At 58.6% G+C, this 21,295-nt stretch overlaps 1 protein-coding gene across 3 annotated transcripts in view; it reads left to right on the forward strand.

Annotated features, from left to right (window-relative positions):
- SPIB (Spi-B transcription factor) overlaps nt 1–21,295 on the forward strand; it is a 46,888-nt gene that overhangs the window by 18,501 nt on the left and 7,092 nt on the right. Inside the window, exons 10-28 of one of the 3 annotated variants that reach the window (XM_050771450.1) lie at nt 2,120–2,260; nt 2,354–2,464; nt 2,932–3,123; nt 3,276–3,364; nt 5,034–5,150; nt 5,373–5,486; nt 5,770–5,917; nt 10,114–10,209; nt 10,433–10,570; nt 11,478–11,653; nt 13,384–13,536; nt 13,671–13,773; nt 14,355–14,487; nt 14,569–14,682; nt 15,006–15,058; nt 15,133–15,230; nt 17,907–17,934; nt 20,420–20,492; nt 20,770–20,984. In XM_050771450.1, coding sequence (XP_050627407.1) covers nt 2,120–2,260; nt 2,354–2,464; nt 2,932–3,123; nt 3,276–3,364; nt 5,034–5,150; nt 5,373–5,486; nt 5,770–5,917; nt 10,114–10,209; nt 10,433–10,570; nt 11,478–11,653; nt 13,384–13,536; nt 13,671–13,773; nt 14,355–14,487; nt 14,569–14,682; nt 15,006–15,058; nt 15,133–15,230; nt 17,907–17,934; nt 20,420–20,492; nt 20,770–20,984 — 2,292 coding nt within the window. Of the gene's footprint in view, nt 1–2,119; nt 2,261–2,353; nt 2,465–2,931; nt 3,124–3,275; nt 3,365–5,033; nt 5,151–5,372; nt 5,487–5,769; nt 5,918–10,113; nt 10,210–10,432; nt 10,571–11,477; nt 11,654–13,383; nt 13,537–13,670; nt 13,774–14,354; nt 14,488–14,568; nt 14,683–15,005; nt 15,059–15,132; nt 15,231–15,811; nt 15,985–16,899; nt 16,956–17,906; nt 17,935–20,419; nt 20,493–20,769; nt 20,985–21,295 lie in introns of those variants that run through there. The other 2 variants (XM_050771448.1, XM_050771449.1) reach the window with 2 other exon arrangements.

The raw sequence follows: 21,295 nt of genomic DNA on the forward strand, positions 1-21,295 counted from the left end.
GCTTGCAGGAGTTCAACAAGCCATTGAAGCAGCCACTGAATCCCAGTCTTCCTTTAGGTTATATCAGCATAAGGAAAAGAATCGTATTGAAGGAGGAGGAGGGGGGAGTGTGTTGACGGACAGGGCAAATTCCAGATGCTTGTTGAGTCTGGGTGTGTGTAAGGGTGGATTCCTCTGCCCGAGTTGCTGTAACAAAGAGCCACAGACCAGGTGGCTGAAAACAGCAAAAGGTCATTGTCTCACCGTCCTGAAAGCTGGAAAGTCCACGACCACAGTGTCAGCGGGCCTGCTTCCTTCCGGGGCTGCGAGGGAGGACTGGTTCCCGGCCTCTCTCCTTGGCTTGCAGACGGACATTGGCCCCCTGTGCCTCTTTACACCGTCTTCTCATCTTCTCTCTGTGCGTGTCTGTTTCCACATGTCTTCCTTTTTTTTTTTTTTTGGAGACGGAGTCTCACTGTCGCCCAGGCTGGAGTGCAGTGGCGAGATCTCGGCTCACTGCAAGCTCCGCCTCCCGGGTTCACGCCATTCTCCTGCCTCAGCCTCCCAAGTAGCTGGGACTACAAGTGTCCACCACCACACCCGGCTAATTTTTTATATTTTTAGTTGAGACGGGGTTTCACCATGTTAGCCAGGATGGTCTTGATCTCCTGACCTCGTGATCCGCCCGCCTCGGCCTCCCACAGTGCTGGGATTTTTTTTTTTTTTGAGGTGGAGTCTTGCTGTGTCACCCAGGCTGGAGTGCGATGGAGCGATTGAGGCTCACTGCAACTCCGCCTCCCAGGTTCAAGTGATTCTTCTGTGTCGGCCTCCCGGGTTGCTGGGATTACAGGCTCATGCCACCACACTCTGCTAATTTTTGCCTTTTTGTTGTTGTTTCTTGAGACAGAACTTCACTCTTGTTGCCCAGGCTGGAGTGCAATGGCACAATCTCGGCTCACCACAACCTCCACCTTCCAGGTTCAAGCAATTCTCCTGCCTCAGCCTCCCAAATAGCTGGGATTATAGGCACCCACCTCCATGCGCGGCTAATTTTATATTCTTAGTAGAGACAGGGTTTCTCCATGTTGACCAGGCTGATCTCAAACTCCCGATCTGAGGTGATCTGCCCACTTCGGCCTCCCAAAGTGCTGCGATTACCAGTGCACCTGGCCCACATGTCCTCTTTGTATAGTGACACCGTCATGGATGAGTGTCCACCCCAGTGACCTCATCTTCGCTTGACCCCCTGCAAAGACATATTTCCAAATGAGGTTATATTCTGAGGTACTGGGGGTTAGGACTTCAACATCTTTTGGGAGAACATGGTTCAGCCCTTAACAGGGTATATTGCCTTATTTTTCTGCTTTTCTCTATGTCTGGCCAGCTTGGTAATGGAAAAACAAAACAGGCTGGGTGTGGGGGCTCATGCCTGTAATCCCAGCACTTTGGGAGGATGAGGCGAGAGGATCGATTGAGCCCAGGAGTTCAAGACCAGCCAGGGTAACATAACAAGACTCTGTTTCTATTAAAGAGGAAAAAAGAAAAAATCCATTCTAAAAGACAGAACAAACTGTTAGGACCCCCAGTGGCTCCAGCTGTACATTCCACAGCGTGGCACTGATGCCCGGGCCACTGCCTCCTCCTCCCCTTCCCTGGACGCCCCTCACCCTCTGCCCTGGCCCCAGCTCAGGCTTCTTCTGGCCTGTCTCCCCCAGGCTGGGCCCCAGCACCCTGCAAGGCGCCCTCCACCCAGACGCCCTCCAGCGCCCTCAGCATCCATCTCAGCCCAGCTCCACGTCACCTCCTACCTCTGCCCCAACCTGGCCGCCTGCTCACAGTTTCCCCAAATCTTTTCCTGTTTCCTGCCTAGGTGCAGCCCGCAGACACTGGGCTCCGTCCTTGGCCCCCAGTCCATGCGGGCCCCTGACTCTCCCTGTCCCAGCCCCGAATGCAGCTTCGTCCTCCCTCCGGACTCCCTCCTCAGCCTTCAGCCCCCCACACCCAGCCCGAGACTCTGTCCCCGGGGTTGCTCTCGACCCCCGAGGGTTGCTATAAGGAGGTTGTGGTCGGTCTCGATCTCCGTTCCTCTGGCTGATGTGACACTGGGGACCCGCTGCATACCCTGCCTCTCCCCCGCCAGGTACAAACATTCCCTTTCCTGGGCCGTGTGGCCGGCCTTCGCTCCAACATCCGGGACTCATCATTCCAGTCCAAGCAGACGGGCCGGCGGGACACCAAGGTGGTCAGCATGGTGGGCCGTGTGCAGATGGACATGCTGCAGGTACAGCTGGGCCAGGCGGGAGGAGGGGTGTGTCCCTGTCCTCGGGAGGCCACTGCCCAGGCCTGTAGCCGAGCAGCCCATCCACCCACCTAGGTGCTGCTGCGGGAGTACAAGCTCCGCTCCTACACGCTCAATGCCGTGAGCTTCCACTTCCTGGGCGAGCAGAAGGAGGATGTGCAGCACAGCATCATCACCGACCTGCAGGTGCCTGCTGCCTCCCTGACCTCTCCCCCCGACCTCTGACCTCCGACCCCCACCTCACCCTTCCCCAGCCCCTGACCTCAACTTCACACCCCCACGTCTGACTTCACTTTTTGACCCGCTGTTATGACCTGTGACCTTACCTGCCACCCACCTTTTTCTGACCTCAGACCCCAGATTTCTCTCCACTCCTGTAACCTGTTACTATGACCTTGGCTCCGCTTTCCAGGCCTGATCACAGGTCCACAATGGTCTTCAGGCTGCTCCCTCCTCCTCCCTCTGACCCTGTGGACTCCCTGACCCCCAACACTACCTCCATCCCCACCCAGACCTTGATAGCTTGGAGGCTGCCCCTGCCCGGCCCTCCCAGGCCCTCTCCAGGCTACCTCACCCTGACCCCCACTTCATCCTCCTGCGCCGCCTCCCACCCCCAACTCCTGGTCCCTGACCCCATCTGTGACCATCCCCAGAATGGGAACGACCAGACCCGCCGCCGCCTGGCCGTGTACTGCCTGAAGGACGCCTATCTGCCGCTGCGGCTGCTGGAGCGGCTCATGGTGCTGGTGAACGCCGTGGAGATGGCGAGGGTCACTGGCGTGCCCCTCAGCTACCTGCTCAGCCGTGGTCAGCAGGTCAAGGTCGTATCCCAGCTATTGCGGCAGGTCAGTAGCCGAGACCTGTCCTCACCACTCCCCACCAGGCACGTCTCTGGTCCCCTCCCGGCGATGGCATCCTGGATGCACTTTTTCTCCCCGCTCCCAATCCTCACGGCCCCACCTATACCCACTCCGTTTTCCACCTTCTCCCCTCCCAGGCCATGCACGAGGGGCTGCTGATGCCCGTGGTGAGGTCGGAGGGCGGTGAGGACTACACGGGAGCCACTGTCATCGAGCCCCTCAAAGGGTGAGACCCCAGGCTGGGTGCAGTTTGTACCTGTAATCTCTAGGAGGCTGAGGTGGGAGGATCACTTGAGCTCAGGAGTTTGAGAACAGCCAGGGCAACATAGTGAGATCCCTGCCCCACAAAAAATTTTTTTAAATGAGCCAGGTCCACGGTGGCTCACGCCTGTAATTCCCACACTTTGGGAGGCCGAGGCGGGCGGATCACGAGGTCAGGAGATCAAGACTATCCTAACACTATGAAACCCTGTCTCTACTAAAAATACAAAAAAATTAGCCGGGCGTGGTGGCAGGCGCCTGTAATACCAGCTACTCAGGAGGCTGAGGCAGGAGAATGGTGTGAACCTGGGAGGTGGAGTTTGCAGTGAGCCGAAATCGTGCCACTGCACTCCAGCCTGGGCGACAGAGCGACTCTGTCTCAAAAAAAAAAAAAAAAGAGCCAGGCCTGGTGGTGCGTGCCTATAATCCCAGCTACTTGGGAGGCTGAGCTGGGAGGATGATGAGCCTGGGAGGTGGAGGCTGCAGTGAGTGGTGATTGCGCCACTGCCCTTCAGCCTGGATGACAGAGCAAGACCCTGGCCCTAAAATTAATAGGCCGGGCATGGTGGCTCACACCTGTAATCCCAGCACTTTGGGAGGCTGAGGTGGGTGGATCACAAAGTCAGGAGATTGAGACCATCCTGGCTAACACGGTGAAACCCCATTTCTACTAAAAATACAAAAATTAGCTGGGCGTGGTGGCACACACCTGTAGTCCCAGCTACTCAGGAGGCTAAGGCAGGAGAATCGGTTGAACCTGGGAGATGGAGGTTGCAGTGAGCCAAGATTGCGCTGCTGCACTCCAGCCTGGGTGACAGAGCGAGACTCCGTCTCAAAAAAATAAAATAAGGCCGGGCGCGGTAGGCTCAAGCCTGTAATCCCAGCACTTTGGGAGGCCGAGACGGGCGGATCACGAGGTCAGGAGATCGAGACCATCCTGGCTAACACGGTGAAACCCCATCTCTACTAAAAAAATACAAAAAACTAGCCGAGCGAGGTGGCAGGCGCCTGTAGTCCCAACTACTCGGGAGGCTGAGGCAGGAGAATGGTGTGAACCCGGTGGTGGAGCTTGCAGTGAACTGAGATCCGGCCACTGCACTCCAGCCTGGGCGACAGAGTGAGACTCTGTCTCAAAAAAAAAAACAAAACAAAACAAAACAAAATAATAATAATATAAATAAATAAAATAAAAGAGTAGATTAATTCATTTTATATATTTTTTATTTTTTTATTTTTATTTTTTTGAGGCAAGGTCTCACTCTGTTACCCAGGGTGGAGTGCAGTGGCACGATCTTGGCTTACTCCACCTCCCAGGCTCAAGCGATCCTCCTGCTTCCGGCCCCTGAGTAGCTGGGACCACAGGCATGCACCACCACACCTAGCTAATTTTTAAAAATTTTTTGTAGACATGGGGTTTTGCCATGTTGCCCAGGCTGGTCTGGAACCCCTGAGTTCAAGCGATCCTCCTGCCTCAGCCTCCCAAAGTGCTGGGATTACAGGAGGGAGCACTGCTCCCAGCCAATGAATGATTTTTTATTTTTTTATTTTTTTTAAGGGTGAGGCCACAAGACAGGGCAGGGGGTGGCATGGGAACTTCTAGCCCTGACTCCCCGCCGCGGCTGCTCCCCTCCCAGGTACTACGATGTCCCCATCGCCACCCTGGACTTCTCCTCGCTGTACCCGTCCATCATGATGGCCCACAACCTGTGCTACACCACGCTCCTGCGGCCCGGGGCTGCGCAGAAACTGGGGTATGGTGCCCAATTCAGCACGTGTCCCCCGAGGCCCACCGGGGCCCTCCCTTGAGGGGCTGAGTCTGGCGGGGGGAGATAGGCACAGGCCCAGAGATAGTGGGGAGTGAAGGGGTGCTTGAGGGGCCTGCATGCGCTCATGGCCAAGGCCAGGACCGTAGGGCAGAGGTGGGGCTGGAGGAGGAGGGTGACCGGCAGTCACCCCGCCGTCTTCCAACCCAGCCTGACTGAGGATCAGTTCATCAAGACGCCCACCGGGGACGAGTTTGTGAAGACCTCAGTGCGGAAGGGGCTGCTGCCCCAGATCCTGGAGAACCTGCTCAGCGCCCGGAAGAGGTGAGCCCTGGAGATCCCCTGCTTGGAGCTCAGACCTGCTGGGGCCTCTGGGCAATCCCTGTCCCTCACTGGGACACCCCAGGGCTGTCCAGCCACCCTGCCCACAGCTGTGTGTGAATTAGCACACGGCATCCCCTCCTGGCAGCTTCCTTTCGCCCCCTTGGCCAGAAGCTTCTGTGCAGTGCACAGCACACCCAACTGTACATGGCACCCACTTCCAGAAAGGAGCCCTGACCAGTGCCCGGGCGCCACCTGAGTGTGCTTTACCTGTGTTCCCTCGCAGGGCCAAGGCCGAGCTGGCCAAGGAGACAGACCCCCTGCGGCGCCAGGTCCTGGATGGACGGCAGCTGGCGCTGAAGGTGAGCGCCAACTCCGTATATGGCTTCACCGGCGCCCAGGTGGGCAAGTTGCCATGCCTGGAGATCTCACAGGTGAGCACTCAGGCCCCTGGCAGGCAACTGGGGGCAGGTGGGCCCCCTGTGTAGGAGACCAGGGCTCCATGTTGGGGACCTGTATCCAGAGGACTGGACACCCCAACTCACTGGCCTTCTAGAGAGAGGATGCCAGCGTGGCTTGAGCAATTGGTCCATTCATTCACTCAGCAAATGCCTCCTGAGCACACACTGGTCAGGGCTCTGTGCCCTGGGGATACAGAGGGGGACACAGTGGATGAGAGTCCCTTTCCCTGTCAGCTCGCAGCCCAGTGGGGACACTGACAGGTCCGTGGTAAATGTGTTCAGGACACAAGTGGAGCTACAAGCTTTGCAGCCGGATAAAGCGGGAGGTGTGGACTTGGCGGGGAGTGATGGGGCTGGGCAGGACTCACCACTCTCAGTAGGCAGCACTCACGCAGAGGCCAAGGGACGTGGGGAGGGAAGCCATTCACCGTCCTCACGGCAGCATCCCGGCCTGCCTACCCACGGCGGCATCCCGGCCTGCCTACCCACGGCAGCTCTGCTGCTTGGACAGAAAAACAGATTCTTTGAAAGCACAAGGGCCTGAGTTTCCAAGACTTTGCCAAGCTGGGGTCAGTGCCTCAGCTCCTGGCATCTGAGGACCTCGGAAGGGTCTTCCTGTCCAGCCTTCTCCACTGGGACTTGGGTCTTGGCCCATTCCAGGCCAGTAGCTGTGCCGCTCTGCTTGGTTACCTCTAGCCACGGGGAACTCCCTCCCTGGCTGGGCACTGCGTCAGTTTTCACAGGGCTCTGGGTGGAAGGCTTAGATGAATTCTCAGTGGCTGGGGCCTTTGCACACACACACCCACCCGCAGTTCTGGGGCCCAAAGACCACTCAGGTTCAGTGATTCACTAGAAGTACTCAGAGAGCTCAGAAAAGCTGGTTCTCATGGTTATGATTTAATACAGCGAAAGGACACAGATTAAACTCAGCAAAGGAAAGAGGTGCACAGGGCAGGGTGTCGGAGGGACCAGGCGTGTCTTCCAGTTGTGCTCTCCCAGTAGAGTTACGGGATGGCCCTCCTTTCTCCTAGCGTTGATGCATGGCCACACACATGCAGCATTGCCAACCCGAGGCTCTCACCCAAGCTTTGGGGTCCAGGGTTTTTCTTGGGTGTCATTCCTGTAGGCATGGAGCACCCTGTGACTGGCCGTAGTGACTCCATCATCCCCAGGCCCCTCAGCAACCCCCAGAGGTCAAACTGATACTGCATGGCCCAGGGCTTCACCATAAACCATGTTAGTGCCAACTGCCTGGTGTGGTTCAAAGTCCCAGGTACACAGACACCTTTTTTTTTTTTTTTTTTTTTTTTTTTTTTTGAGACGGTCTCACTCTGTCACCCAGGCTGGAGTGCAGTGGCACAGTCACGGCTCATGGCAGCCTCAACCTCCCGGACTCAAATGAGCCTCCCACCTTAGCCTCCCAAGTGGCTGGAACTGCAGGCACGCACCACCTGTTTTTGTTATTTTTTGTAGAGATGGGGTCTCGCCATGTTGCCCAGGCTGGAACAGAGACAATGTTATCAGGCAGGATATTCTAGGGGCTTCGACTTCCAGGAGCCAGGCAAGAGCCAGACCTTTCTTTGCACAAAGTGAATCGCTCACTGCATGCCCCCAACTGCCCTCCGCCTTTCACAGTCCCCAGCTGCCTCCCCAGCCTCTTCGTGGAAAGGAGTGGCTGTGTGGACATCAGGCTCCAGCCCTGAAGCAGAGGCCAGGCCAAGAGAGCACGGTTTGGCCCTCCCCTGGGACTGCCTCTTACCAATCCGGTGTCTCTGTCTTTTCTCTCTCAGCTGCTTCCCTCTGTCACTGTTCTGTTTCTGTCTCTTGACCTCTTTCCTTATTTCTGTCTCTCAAGCTTATGGCAGCAAGAGGTGGAATAATAAAAATGCAGTGGGCCAGGCGCAGTGGCTCACACCTGTAATCCCAGCGCTTTAGGAGGCCAAGGCAGGCGGATCACGAGGTCAGGAGTTCAAGACCAGCCTGGCTAGGCCGGGCGCGGTGGCTCAAGCCTATAATCCCAGCACTTTGGGAGGCCGAGACGGGCGGATCACGAGGTCAGGAGATCAAGACCATCCTGGCTAACATGGTGAAACCCCGTCTCTACTAAAAATACAAAAAATTAGCCGGGCGCGGTGGTGGGCGCCTGTAGTCCCAGCTACTCGGAGGCTGAGGCGGGAGAATGGTGTGAACCCGGGAGGCGGAGCTTGCAGTGAGCCGAGATCGCGCCACTGCACTCCAGCCTGGGAGACACAGCGAGACTCCGTCTCAAAAAAAAAAAAAAAAAAAAAAAAAAAAGACCAGCCTGGCCAACATGGTGAAACCCCGTCTCTACTAAAAATACAAAAAATTAGCCAGGAATGGTGGCAGATGCCTGTAATCCCAGCTACTCAGGAGGCTGAGGTGGGACAATTGCTTGAACCCGGGAGGCGGAGCTTACAGTGTGCCAAGGTTGCGCCACTGCACTCCAGCCTGGGCAACAGAGCGAAACTCCATCTCAAAAAAAAAAAATAATAATAATAATAATAATAATAATAATAATGAATCACAGTGGTTCACGCCTGTAATCCCAACACTTTGTGACACTGAGGAGGGAGGATCACTTGAGGCCAGGGGTTGGATACCAGCCTGGGCAACATAGTGAAGCCCTGTCTCTACAAAAAATACAACCAAACAAAACCAGGCAGGTGTGGTGGTGGCTCATGCCTAGAGTTGCAGCTACTCAGGAGGCTGAGATGGGAAGATGACTTGAACCCAGCAGTTTGAGTTACAGTGAGCTGTGATGGCATCACTGCACCCCATTCTGGGTGACAGAGTTGAGACCCTGTCTCTTTTAGTTTTTGTTTGTGTATTTTGAGATGGAGTCTCGCTCTGTTGCCCAGGCTAGAGTGCAGTGGCGCAATCTTGGCTCACTGCAACCTCTGCCTCCCAGGTTTAAGTGATTCTCCTGCCTCAGCCTCCTGAGTAGCTGGGATCACAGGTGCCTGCCACCACGCCTGGCTAATTTTTGTATTTTTAGTAGAGATGGGGTTTCACCATGTTGGCCAGGCTGGTCTTGAACTCCTGACCTCAGGTGATCCACCTACCTCAGCCTCCCAAAGTGCTGGGATTACAGGTGTGAGTCACCACGCTTGGCCTCCTGTTTCTTAAAAAAAAAAAAAGAAAGAAAAAGAAATATTGAATCATTTCAGGAGTCTCTTAAAAAAAAAATACTGAATGATTTCAGGAAAAGATTACAAAGGAAAGAAAAAGGAACATAAGACAGGTGGAACAAGTAAAAGCCAGACAGTAGAGTGGTAGACGTAAGCCCAGCCATATCAGTAATTATACTAAATGTAAATGGACAAAATGCTCTAGTTAGACAGATTTCCTGACTGGATCCACACAAACAAAAACAGAAGAATCACACCCATCTCTCCTTGGTGTCCCCACCCCCAGCCTCAGGTTTTTTGTTTTTTGTTTTTTGTTTTCTTTTGTTGTTTTTTTTAAGTATTTTTTAGGGGAGTGTGTGTGTGTGTGTGTGTGTGTGTGTATTTTTAGTAGAGATGGGGTTCCAGCATATTGCCCAGGCTGATCTTGAACTCCTGACCTCAAGTGATCCAGCCACCTCAGCCTCCCAAAGGCTGGGATTACAGGCGTGAGCCACCGCGCCAGCCAGTTTTCTTCATTCTAAAATAAGACAGTGGGTTTCTCAATGGTTCTTAGTCAGGGTGGTACCACGCCCTGCCCTGGGGGGCGTTTGTCAATGTGTAGGTAGGGCCAGTTCTGGTGGCACAGGGATGGGGGTGGCACTGCTGGCTTTCAGGGATGAGGCCAGCTATGTCAGTGGTCCTATACCACAGAGAGCTGCCCAGAATGTCAGTGTGAGGGAAACACTGAGCCAGTGACCTCCTCAGGCCACCGTCTTTCCAGCATGCTTTTGATGTAGTCACTTCCTCGTGCGTGCCCAGAGCTCTGAGCCGGGGAACCCAGTTCTTTCCACCTGACCATTGAGGAGCAGCCTCGTAATCCCATTTTGCAGATTTGGAAACTGAGGCCCAGGAGGGGCAGAGCGGCTTGTGCATAAGCCCATGCCACTGGGAAATGGCAGAGGTGGGACCCCTCCCCCACCGGTCCATGTTCACTGCACATGGCCCCCAGGGCTTCACTCCACACGATTCTCTCCCCGACAGAGCGTCACGGGGTTCGGACGTCAGATGATTGAGAAAACCAAGCAACTGGTGGAGTCTAAGTACACAGTGGAGAATGGCTACAGCACCAGCGCCAAGGTCGGGGGCTGCCCCCCGCTGCTGCCCTGAGATGGGCCCTGGGCAGGTGTGGGGATGGAAGCGGGGCCGGGCCCCCCTGTCCCCATGCCTCCTGGTCACACCCTGCCCACTCTCCTGTTGCATCCTTGGGTCCTGTTGGCATTAGCCACCCAACCCCCAAACACACACGTGGTTGACAGAAGGGACCCTGCTTCTCACACACACACATTCCCGCCCCCCATAGGTTGTGTATGGTGACACCGACTCCGTCATGTGCCGATTCGGCGTGTCCTCGGTGGCTGAGGCGATGGCCCTGGGGCGAGAGGCCGCGGACTGGGTGTCAGGTCACTTCCCGTCGCCCATCCGGCTCGAGTTTGAGAAGGTGCGTGGCTGGGTCAGGGGCTCTGCATTTAGGTTCCTTCATCAGGGTACTTAGGGCGTCCCATTCTTTGGGTTTACATAAGCCTCAGTGTGAAGGGATTTTGCTGCTTAGATTCTCCTAAGGTTGGGGCCTTGGTTTTGGAAGCCTCCGAGGCCTTGGGCTTTGTTATACTGGATGGCATCTGTTCTCTGAAAGCCCTGTCACGGTGTCCCTGGTTTTGAGGTTTCCCAATACCTGTCAGATGTGGAGCTGCCCTCCACGCAGGGACCCTGATGGGGGTGCATCTTGGATCTGTGCACCATTGCCCCAGCCCTCGGGGTGCGGCACACTTGGTCCCAGGAATCCTTGCACCATATTTTCTTTTGAAGAGACTGGGTCTCGCTCTGTCGCCCAGGCTGGAGTGCAGTGGCAAGTTCACAGCTCACTGCAGCCTCAAACTCCTGGGCTCTGGCGATCCTCCTACCTTGGCCTCCTGAGCCACCACGCCCAATTCTCACACTGTACTTTTTCCCCATGGTTTAACGCTCTCTCGTGCCAGGCCTTGGAGCCTCGCAGAGTGGGAAGGTCTCTGCCTCAGGGCTCACCCAGCCGTAGTTTCTCCTCTCTTTCATGGGATGCTTCATCGACTCCCCTGTCTGGATCTCATGTTTTAGGGACTATCTGGATTTATCCCCATCTCTGTTTCAGATTGGGGTCTCTGGTATGGGGGGCCCTGGCATGCCAAGGGGCCTCAGGAGCCACTTCCAGCCACATGCGGTGTCTCAGGGCCCATCCCGTCAGGTTCTGGGTGTGGCTCCCGTGTCCTCCTGCATCTGGGACCCTGTCTGCCTTCAGTTTCTGGGGGGAGTCTTGGGATTGGGGCTTGGCCTCCGCAAGCTCACGGGTCTTGGCTGCGGCTTTCTCCCAGGTCTACTTCCCATACCTGCTTATCAGCAAGAAGCGCTACGCGGGCCTGCTCTTCTCCTCCCGGCCCGACACCCATGACCGCATGGACTGCAAGGGCCTGGAGGCCGTGCGCAGGGACAACTGCCCCCTCGTGGCCAACCTGGTCACTGCCTCACTGCGCCGCCTGCTCATCGACCGGTGGGTGGGGCCTCCTCCCTCAGACTTAGGGGTCCGGCCCCCAGTCCCCTCCTCCCTCAGACTTAGGGGTCCGGCCCCCAGCCCCCTCCTCCCTCAGACTTAGGGGTCCGGGCCCCAGCCCCCTCCTCCCTCAGACCTAGGGGTCTGGGCCCCAGCCCCCTCCTCCCTCAGACTTAGGGGTCCGGGCCCCAGCCCCCTCCTCCCTCAGACCTAGGGGTCTGGGCCTCAGCCCCCTCTTCCCTCAGACCTAGGGGTCTGGGCCTCAGCCCCCTCTTCCCTCAGACTTAGGGGTCTGGGCCTCAGCCCCCTCTTCCCTCAGACTTAGGGGTCTGGGCCTCAGCCCCCTCTTCCCTCAGACTTAGGGGTCTGGGCCTCAGCCCCCTCTTCCCTCAGACTTAGGGGTCTGGGCCTCAGCCCCTCTTCCCTCAGACTTAGGGGTCTGGGCCTCAGCCCCTTCCTCCCTCAGACCCAGGAGTCCAGACCCCCAGCCCCTCCTCCCTCAGACCCAGGAGTCCAGGCCCCCAGCCCCCTCCTCCCTCAGACCCAGGAGTCCAGGCCCCCAGCCCCTTCCTCCTTCAGACCCAGGAGTCCAGGCCCCCAGCCCCTTCCTCCCTCAGACCCAGGAGTCCAGGGCCCCAGCCCCCTCCTCCCTCAGACCCAGGAGTCCAGGCCCCCAGCCCCCTCCTCCCTCAGACCCAGGAGTCCAGGCCCCCAGCCCCCTCCTCCCTCAGACCCAGGAGTCCAGGCCCCAGCCCCTCCTCCCTCAAACCCAGGAGTCCAGGCCCCAGTGCCTCCTCCCTCAGACCCAGGAGTCCAGGCCCCCGGCCCCTCCTCCCTCAGACCCAGGAGTCCAGGCCCCAGCGCCTCCTCCCTCAGACCCAGGAGTCCAGGCCCCAGCGCCTCCTCCCTCAGACCCAGGAGTCCAGGCCCCCAGCCCCCTCCTCCCTCAGACCCAGGAGTCCAGGCCCCAGCACCTCCTCCCTCAGATCCTGGAGCCCAGACCCCCGGCCCTTCCTCCCTCAGACCCAGGAGCCCAGGCCCCCGGCCCCTCCTCCCTCAGACCCAGGAGCCCAGGCCCCCGGCCCCTCCTCCCTCAGACCCAGGAGCCCAGGCCCCCGGCCCCTCCTCCCTCAGACCCAGGAGCCCAGGCCCCCGGCCCCTCCTCCCTCAGACCCAGGAGCCCAGGCCCCCGGCCCCTCCCTCAGACCCAGGAGTCCAGGCCCCCAGCCCCCTCCTCCCTCAAACCCAGGAGTCCAGGCCCCAGTGCCTCCTCCCTCAGACCCAGGAGTCCAGGCCCTGGCCCCTCCTCCCTCAGACCCAGGAGTCCAGGCCCCCGGCCCCTCCTCCCTCAGACCCAGGAGCCCAGGCCCCCGGCCCCTCCCTCAGACCCAGGAGTCCAGGCCCCCGGCCCCTCCCTCAGACCCAGGAGTCCAGGCCCCCGGCCCCTCCCTCAGACCCAGGAGTCCAGGCCCCCGGCCCCTCCTCCCCTGGGAACACAGGTGTCAGGCCCAGCTCTTCCTCAGTGGTGAAGCAGTGGAAAGAGTCGGCTTGGGCAGCTGTGGGTTCAGGCCCTGCCTCTGCCACTCTACAGCCTGTGGTAGGAAGGGCTCCTCTTTGCCCTGAGCCTCAGCCCTAAGTGCTCATCCTGGTCCCCAGTCCTGAGACCTGTGGAGGCACCAGCCTGGCCCTCAGTGCCTTTTGGTGACACTGTGCAGCTTGCTGTCCCACAGAGACCCCGAGGGCGCGGTGGCCCATGCACAGGATGTCATCTCGGACCTGCTGTGCAACCGCATCGATATCTCCCAGCTGGTCATCACCAAGGAGCTGACCCGAGCGGCCTCCGACTACGCTGGCAAGCAGGCCCACGTGGAGCTGGCCGAGAGGTCCTGCCACGGGGCGGGCGGCCCGGCTAGAAATAGCCCCCTCCTTCCTGCCAGCTGGGCCCACTTCCTACGCCCCCACCCCCACCCCGGCCACCCACCTGCCCTCACCCACCCACCACCCCATCTCCACGCAGGATGAGGAAGCGGGACCCCGGGAGTGCGCCCAGCCTGGGCGACCGCGTCCCCTACGTGATCATCAGTGCCGCCAAGGGTGTGGCCGCCTACATGAAGTCGGAGGTCAGGCCCACCTGGCTGCCCGCTCCCGCCCAGCCCCCTCGCTCTCACTTCTGCTTTCCGAGATGGGCGGGCCTGCGGGAAGGGCGGGGCCTCCCATGCCCTGTGGGGCCCTGAGAACCACCCCCCATGGCAGCCTAGGCGTGGCCTGGGCCCCTTCTGGAGGCCCCCCCTCTATTCTGACCCCTCCCTTGCTCCCCTATGGAAGGGGGCCCCAGTCCCTCCCCTGTGCACACAGCTCCTCAGCCAGGGGTTCCCTTGGATTCATAATCCTCCCGCTCTACCCCCACCCCCCGTAACCCACATCTTAGCCCCATGACCTCTGACCTCCTGACCCCTTCCTCATCCTTGCTTCCCCTTGTGAACTCCGACCCTTCCTTGGTGACCTGAGGGCCCCACAGACTCTGTGACCCAGAGACTCCTTCATGACCTCCAACCCCATCCCAGACCCAGGACCCCCATGTCACAGCCCATAGGCAGGCCTAGGCCCTACACCCCATGACCGCCCCGTGCCATTGTTCCCCCGTGTCCGCCCCGGCACCCTTACCCTGGGCTGCCTGGGTGTGACTGCTGTGTGGCCGCAGGACCCACTGTTCGTGCTGGAGCACAGCCTGCCTATCGACACGCAGTACTACCTGGAGCAGCAGCTGGCCAAGCCCCTCCTGCGCATCTTTGAGCCCATCCTGGGCGAGGGCCGTGCCGAGGCTGTGCTACTGCGTACGGGGGCACCGGGGGACTGGGGGCACCCTGGGGGTGCAGGGCGGGGCACCGGCCCACCACCTGCCTCCTCTCCTGCAGGGGGGGACCACACGCGCTGCAAAACAGTGCTCACGGGCAAGGTTGGCGGCCTCCTGGCCTTCGCCAAACGCCGCAACTGCTGCATCGGCTGCCGCACAGTGCTCAACCACCAGGGTGAGTGGTCCTGTCCACTGGGCCCCCACTGGCCCTCAGCCTGCCTCTGCCATCACCCCAGGTCCTAGACACCCACCCCAGGGGCTGGCACTGCCACCCAGTAGACCCAGGGCCCTTGGGCAGGTGGCCCCTCTCTCCACCCCCCACAGAGGGTCCTTGGCCCCCACCCTGGGAGTTCCCCAGGGGAGTTTTCCCAGCACACTCGCTCCGTTGTTCTCCAGCCTCTGGGGACTTTCAGAAGCTGGGATTGGCAGTGGGCAGGGATGGGGTGGCCCAGTTCCTGGCTTGGCCCCAGCACTCGGTGCTGACCCGCCTTCCCCCAGGAGCCGTGTGTGAGTTCTGCCAGCCCCGGGAGTCTGAGCTGTATCAGAAGGAGGTGAGAGGGCCGGGAGGTGAGGAGGGGCCAGGTGGGGAGGCCGGGGTGCCCTGCTCAGCCGCTGCCATCCCCAGGTATCCCATCTGAATGCCCTGGAGGAGCGCTTCTCGCGCCTTTGGACGCAGTGCCAGCGCTGCCAGGGCAGCCTGCACGAGGATGTCATCTGCACCAGGTGTGCGCCGTGTCCCGACCCTGGGCTGCCCCGCCCCTTCCCAGCTCCCAGGCCTGTGGATTGTTGACCCAACCTCTGACTCCAAGGCCTCTCCTGAGCATCCTCCCAGCCCATCCCCTTCCAGCTGTGAGCTCTCCTGAGCCTCAGTGTCCTTGCCTGAAAAATGGGCCCATCCCAGCCCCCCAGAGGGGGGTAGGTGCTGAGTTGCAGGGCCCGGCACCCACTGTTGCCCGGGAAATGGCTGTCCTCACGACACACCCAGCCAGCCTGGCCCCCTCCCCAGGGCGGGGCCGGGCTTTCCCCAGGGAACGGGTAGGCGGGGTGGGTTCCCACGCCAGGTGACAGGTGATATACGGCCAGCCGTGGCCCTGCACCTCGCCAGGCACCCGCCGTTATCGGCTCCCCCCGTGCCTGCTGAGCAAACAGCCGCTGCGGGAGGGGGCGGGTGGGCTGGGCAGCAGGCGGGGGCCAAAGTCCTGGGAACAGCCCCCACCCCTCTCCCAGGCTGGGCACTGGGCCTTGGCCGGTCCTGACCCTGCCCCTGCCCCTGCCCCTGCCCCCGCCCCCGCCCCCACCCGCAGCCGGGACTGCCCCATTTTCTACATGCGCAAGAAGGTGCGGAAGGACCTGGAGGACCAGGAGCAGCTCCTGCGGCGCTTTGGGCCCCCTGGCCCCGAGGCCTGGTGACCCTGCAAGCATCCCATGGAGCGGGGGCGGGACCAGGGACAATTAATAAAGTTCTGGACTTTTGCTACATGGTGCTTTGTGGTCTCTGGGGGCACACGGTCTGGTTTCATAAGCCCTGGTCCTGGCTGGGACCCTCCTGAGGCCCCCACTGCACCTCATCCTCAGCAGAAGCCCCCTGGGCTCCTGCCTGTGCTGCCTGGTTCGTGTGGGCCAAGCCTGCGTGTGTCCTCCCTGGCCCTGAATGACACCTATCCCGGCGCTTCTCTGCCCTGCTTAGGACCCCCAGGTGTCTGGTCCTGGCCCAGCCCTCCCTGGTGATGACCCTGGGGACCCTGGTGGCTGCCCCGCCCTCCAGGTGCTGACCTGTTTCCTCCAGGCCTTGGGGCAGCCCCAGGCTCACCGGGGCTTCCACTCCCCAGCACGGCCAAGAGGACCCCCCCTTGCCCCCCGCCGGGCCACACACCCACGATGTTTCCACGTCAAGGTCCTGGCAATGGGCTTTGGGTCTGGGTTTCCCCCCAGCGACTCCCATCTCTATCCCCGCAGCCTCTAAATGCCCTCAGACACCCTCAGCCCTCCCGTCACCTCACACATCCCCCCCGGGAGAGCCTTGTGCTCGCCCCTTGGGCCCCCAGCCTGCCGCTGCTGGAATTCAGCTCCTGGGTCCAGATCCTCTGTTTCCTGATTCTCCTCCTCAGTGAACCCCAGCCCTTCCCTGACTTTCAGGATTCCCCCAAATCCAGCTCCTGTCCCATCTCCAGCCCTCAAGGTCAGCCCCCCAAACCCAGCCCCACGGGGATCCCCAAATCCAGACAGCCTCTGGCCCGCCCTCCCTGCCACGTGACAAAGGGGTTGTGCAATCCAGCCCCCTCCCCTGACCCCCTCCCTGAGGGGATTTTTGAGGAGGGCCGAGCTTGTGGACAGCGGGCACCCTCCTCCCCCCGTAGGGGCTGGGCCAAGATATAAATAGGGTTGGCGGCTGCAGCGGGCGGCAAACAGCCTGCCCGGCACCACCATGCTCGCCCTGGAGGCTGCACAGTAAGTGAGGGCCCCCAAACCTGCACCCGGGGTCCCCACCTGCACTGCCCCTCCGTGGGGCCTTACCCATGGGCCCAGGGGTCTCTGCTCCTCAGGGCAGGTGGGTGGGAGTGGAGGGAGGGGTCTCACTGCCCCAGGACACTTGCTAGCATGCCCTCGCTGGGACTCTCCTCCATCCCCCCAGTCCCTGTCCTTCCTGTTCCCCACAGATCTCATTTCCTCGGGACACTTGCTAGCGTGCCCTCCCGCGGGCGTCCTCCGTGGCTCTCACTCTGTCCATCCATGACTCTTCCCCTCTCCCCGAGTTCCCGTATCTGTTCGCTCTGTATCTGGCATCTCCTGGCTCTCAGCGTTCTGCCTGTTGCTCTCTGTCTCCGCCTGTCTCTGTGTCTCTGTCTCCAGTTCTCGCTCTCCCTGCCTTTCGGTCTCCTTCTGCCTCACCCTCCATCTGGGGCTCCAGGAATCCTCCCTGCCTCCGTGCGTGAATGTCCCTTTGCACACCTTTCTCCCTGTCCCACCTCTCCTGGAACCTCCTCATCTGAGACTCCTCTGGGTTTCCCCCTCTCCACCCAGACATCTCTCCATCCCTCTCCTCTGGTCCAAGCTGGACTCATTTAACTGACTCGCCACCAAGGCCGCACTTGACCCAGGCCCCCTCTCCATCCCCACACCTCCTTTCCGGGACTTTCTCTCCCTCACTTTCCCTGCCCCTCCCCACTAGGGTGTCTATGCAAATCCTGGGGAGGAGGGGGACATTTGCCTCCCCCCCACCCCCCCACTTCCTGTCCCAGCAGGGGGTGGTGGGGGAGTCCGGTGAATGTGGTGGGGCTGGTCCCTCACACAGGGCTGTGGTGGTCACAGCTGCTGCCGCCTCCCCGTCAGCCCCCAACCACTTTGAGACTCAGGTGGCTGGAGGCAGCCTCAGCATACCCTTGTGTCTCTCCCCTCCAGGCTCGACGGGCCACACTTCAGCTGTCTGGTGAGTTGGGGCCCCTGGGAGCCAGGGAGAGGTGGCCCATGGTGACCTCCCTCAGACAAGTCATTTGCTTCCTTCCTCAGTTTCCCCTCCCGCGTCTTCCTGTCACTTTGTTTCTGAGCTCCCCCTTGGTATCTCCTGCCACCCCCATCCGTATTTTTGATGTCTCTCTCCCTCTCTCAGCCTGAATCCACTTCCTTGTGGCTTTGCGTCTCTCTCTGCCCATCCCACATTCAGCAGATGTATTTTCATGTTCCTTTCCTTCTTGTTTGTTCATAGTTTTAAAAATTGTATTCTGTAATAGTTCAGACACGGAATACTATACCCAACACCCTTGAACCCACAACCCAGTCTGATGTGCTTGAAAGAAACCCCCTGTTCATGCCCCTCCACATTCACACCCCAGTCATGTTTTTTTGTTTGTTTGTTTGTTTGTTTTAATTGAAGTGTAACTAACAAGTCAGTAAAGTGACAAATCGTGTGGACACTTCAGTGAGTTTTTGCATTATCTATACACCGTGTAGCCACAAGCCAGATCAAGATGCTGAACATTTCCATCTCTGAAATATTCCTTCCTGTCCCTTCTCAGTCAATAACTTTCTCTAATGTTTTCCGCCACCAAGTTGTAATTTGTTTTGCCTGCTCTTTTTTTTTTTTTTTTTTTGGAGTCTCACTCTGTCACCCAGGCTGGAGTGCAGTGGCACCGTCTTGGCTCACTGCAACCTTCACCTCCCAGGTTCAAGCAATTCTCCTGCCTCAGCCTCCCAAGTAGCTGGGATTACAGGCACGCGCCACCACGCCTGGCTAATTTTTGTATTTTTAGTAGAGACAGGGTTTCACCATGTTATCCAGGCTGGTTTCAAACTCCTGAGCTCAAGTGATCCTCCCACCTTAGCCTCCCAATTGCTGGGATTACAGGTGTGGATCACCACACCTGGCTGCCTGCTTTTGAATTTTATGTAAAGTGAGTCATACAGCATGTCCCTTTTGGGGTCTGGCTTCCCTCACTCAACATGAAATGTGTGTCAGTGTTTGTCCTTTTTCCTTGCTGTATAGTACTCTATGATCAGCCCACACCACAGTTTGTTTATCCCTTCTCCTGCTGATGACGCCTGGGCTGTTTCCAGTTGGAGACTCATAATAAAGCTGCTGGGATGATTCTGGAACAAGGCTATTTTGTGCACATCCATTTTCAGTTCTCTTGATTAAATGCCAAGGAGTGAGACTGCCAGGTCCTAGGCATGGTGTGGATCTAGCTTTAGTTTTTCCTAGACTCGAGTTCTTGAAGCAACAACACATGATTCTTGGGGCAAATCAACATATGGAGGTTTATTTATTTATTTATTTATTTATTTATTTATTTATTGAGACAGTCTTGCTCTGTCGCCAGGCTGCAGTACAGTGGCATGATCTCGGTTCACTGCAACCTCCACCTCCTGGGTTCAAGCAGTTCTCCTACCTCAGCCTCCCGAGTAACTGGGACTACAGGTGTGCACCACTATGCCTGGCTAATTTTTGTATTTTTACAAAATACAAAACACCATGTTGGCCAGGCTGGTATCGATCTCCTGACCTCAAGATCTGCCTGCCTTGGCCTCCCAAAGTGCTGGCATTACAGGCATGAGCCACTGTACCCGGCCTATTTATTTTTTGAGACAAAGTCTCACTCTGTCACCCAGGCTGGAGTGCAGTGGTGCAATCTCAGCTCACTGCAACCTCCACGTCTCAAGTTCAAGCAATTCTCCTGCCTCGGCTTCCAGAGTAGCTGGGATTACAGGCACCTGCCACCACATCCAGCTAAGTTTTACATTTTCAGTAGAGATGGGGCTTCACCATGTTGAGCAGGCTGGTCTCGAACTCCTGACCTCAGGTGATTCGCTGGCCTCAGCCTCCCAAAGTGCTGGGATTACAGGCGTAAGCCACTGCACCTGGCTAATTTTTGTATTTTTAGTAGAGATGGGATTTCACCGTGTTGGCTAGACTGGTCTCGAACTCCTGACCTCAGGTGATCTGCCCGCCTCAGCCTCCCAAAGTGTTGGGATGATAGGCGTGAGCCACCACGCCCGGCCTGGAGGTGTATTTAAAAAGCACTGACCCCTGCTTCTGTTAAGTGAAACACTTCCATTTCCCCTTGCCCTTCACCTCCAGAGCCCCCAGGCAGGCAAGGCTGGGAAAGGTCTTCCACCCCTTCTCCAGGTGCCCTGATGTGCTGACTGTGTGCCAGTGAGGGGTCGGGGTTCTTGGGAGCCCACCGTCTTAGCAGGAGCTGGCTGCTGTGTGTCCCTGTTGGGTTGTGTCTCTACTCTGTATTTCTGTCTCTTTGTCCCTGTCTCTGATGCCTAGTCTCTGTCTCTTTGTTGCTCTAATCTCTCCAGCGTCCCCTCTTCTCTCCCCTGTCTGTGCTGGAGTCTCCCCAAGGGTTCAGGGTGGGGGTTGGGAGTCCCCAAGGCCTGGAATGACCCCTCTTCCCTCCTGCACCCCATACCAGTACCCAGATGGCGTCTTCTATGACCTGGACAGCTGCAAGCATTCCAGCTACCCTGACTCAGAGGGGGCTCCTGGTGAGTGACCCCAGCCCAGTACCCTTCCTGGCCTGGGGCCCATTTCACAGATGGGGGAGCTGAGGCCCAGGGGAGGTCATCACCTAGCACAACAGGATAAAGGTGGCCTGGGCCTGTAGCCCTCCTCCCCTTTCCTCTCCCACCCATCCGCTCCCCCATGCAAATCCTGGGGTCAGAGATTTGCACAGCCTACAATGGCCTCTCTGTGCTGGGGGCTTCGACTGGGAGGAGGCCTCCCTCAGAGCTCCCAGCTTCTGACTCAGTGCCCCTCCCCCAGACTCCCTATGGGACTGGACTGTGGCCCCACCTGTCCCAGCCGCCCCCTATGAAGCCTTTGACCCAGCAGCAGCCGCTTTTAGCCACTCCCAGGCTGCCCAGCTCTGCTATGGACCCCCCACCTACAGCCCTGCAGGGAACCTCGAACTGGCCCCCAGCCTGGAGGCCCCAGGGCCTGGCCTCCCTGCATACCCCACGGAGGACTTCACCAGCCAGGTGAGTGGTAAGGGGACAGTTGAAATCAAGCCCAAAGCAGGTGTGGTGTGTAATCCCAGCTACTTGAGAGGCTGAGGTGGGAGGAGGATTGTTTGAGCCCAGAAGGTCGAGGCTGTGGTGAGCGGAGATCATGCCACTGCACTCCAGCCTGGGCAACAGAGCAAGATCCTGTCTCAAAAAAAAAAAAAAAAAAAAGAAAAGAAAAGAAAACTCAAGCTCAGTCATTTGGCTGAGGTGTGCTGGGTGCCAGGCACCGCACGGAGACTGCACATAGTAACCCCTGCAGCAGCCTCCCAGGTTACGTTCTGTTG

The sequence above is a fragment of the Macaca thibetana genome, chromosome 19 (genome assembly GCF_024542745.1).
Source record: "Macaca thibetana thibetana isolate TM-01 chromosome 19, ASM2454274v1, whole genome shotgun sequence".
NCBI lineage: Eukaryota > Metazoa > Chordata > Mammalia > Primates > Cercopithecidae > Macaca > Macaca thibetana.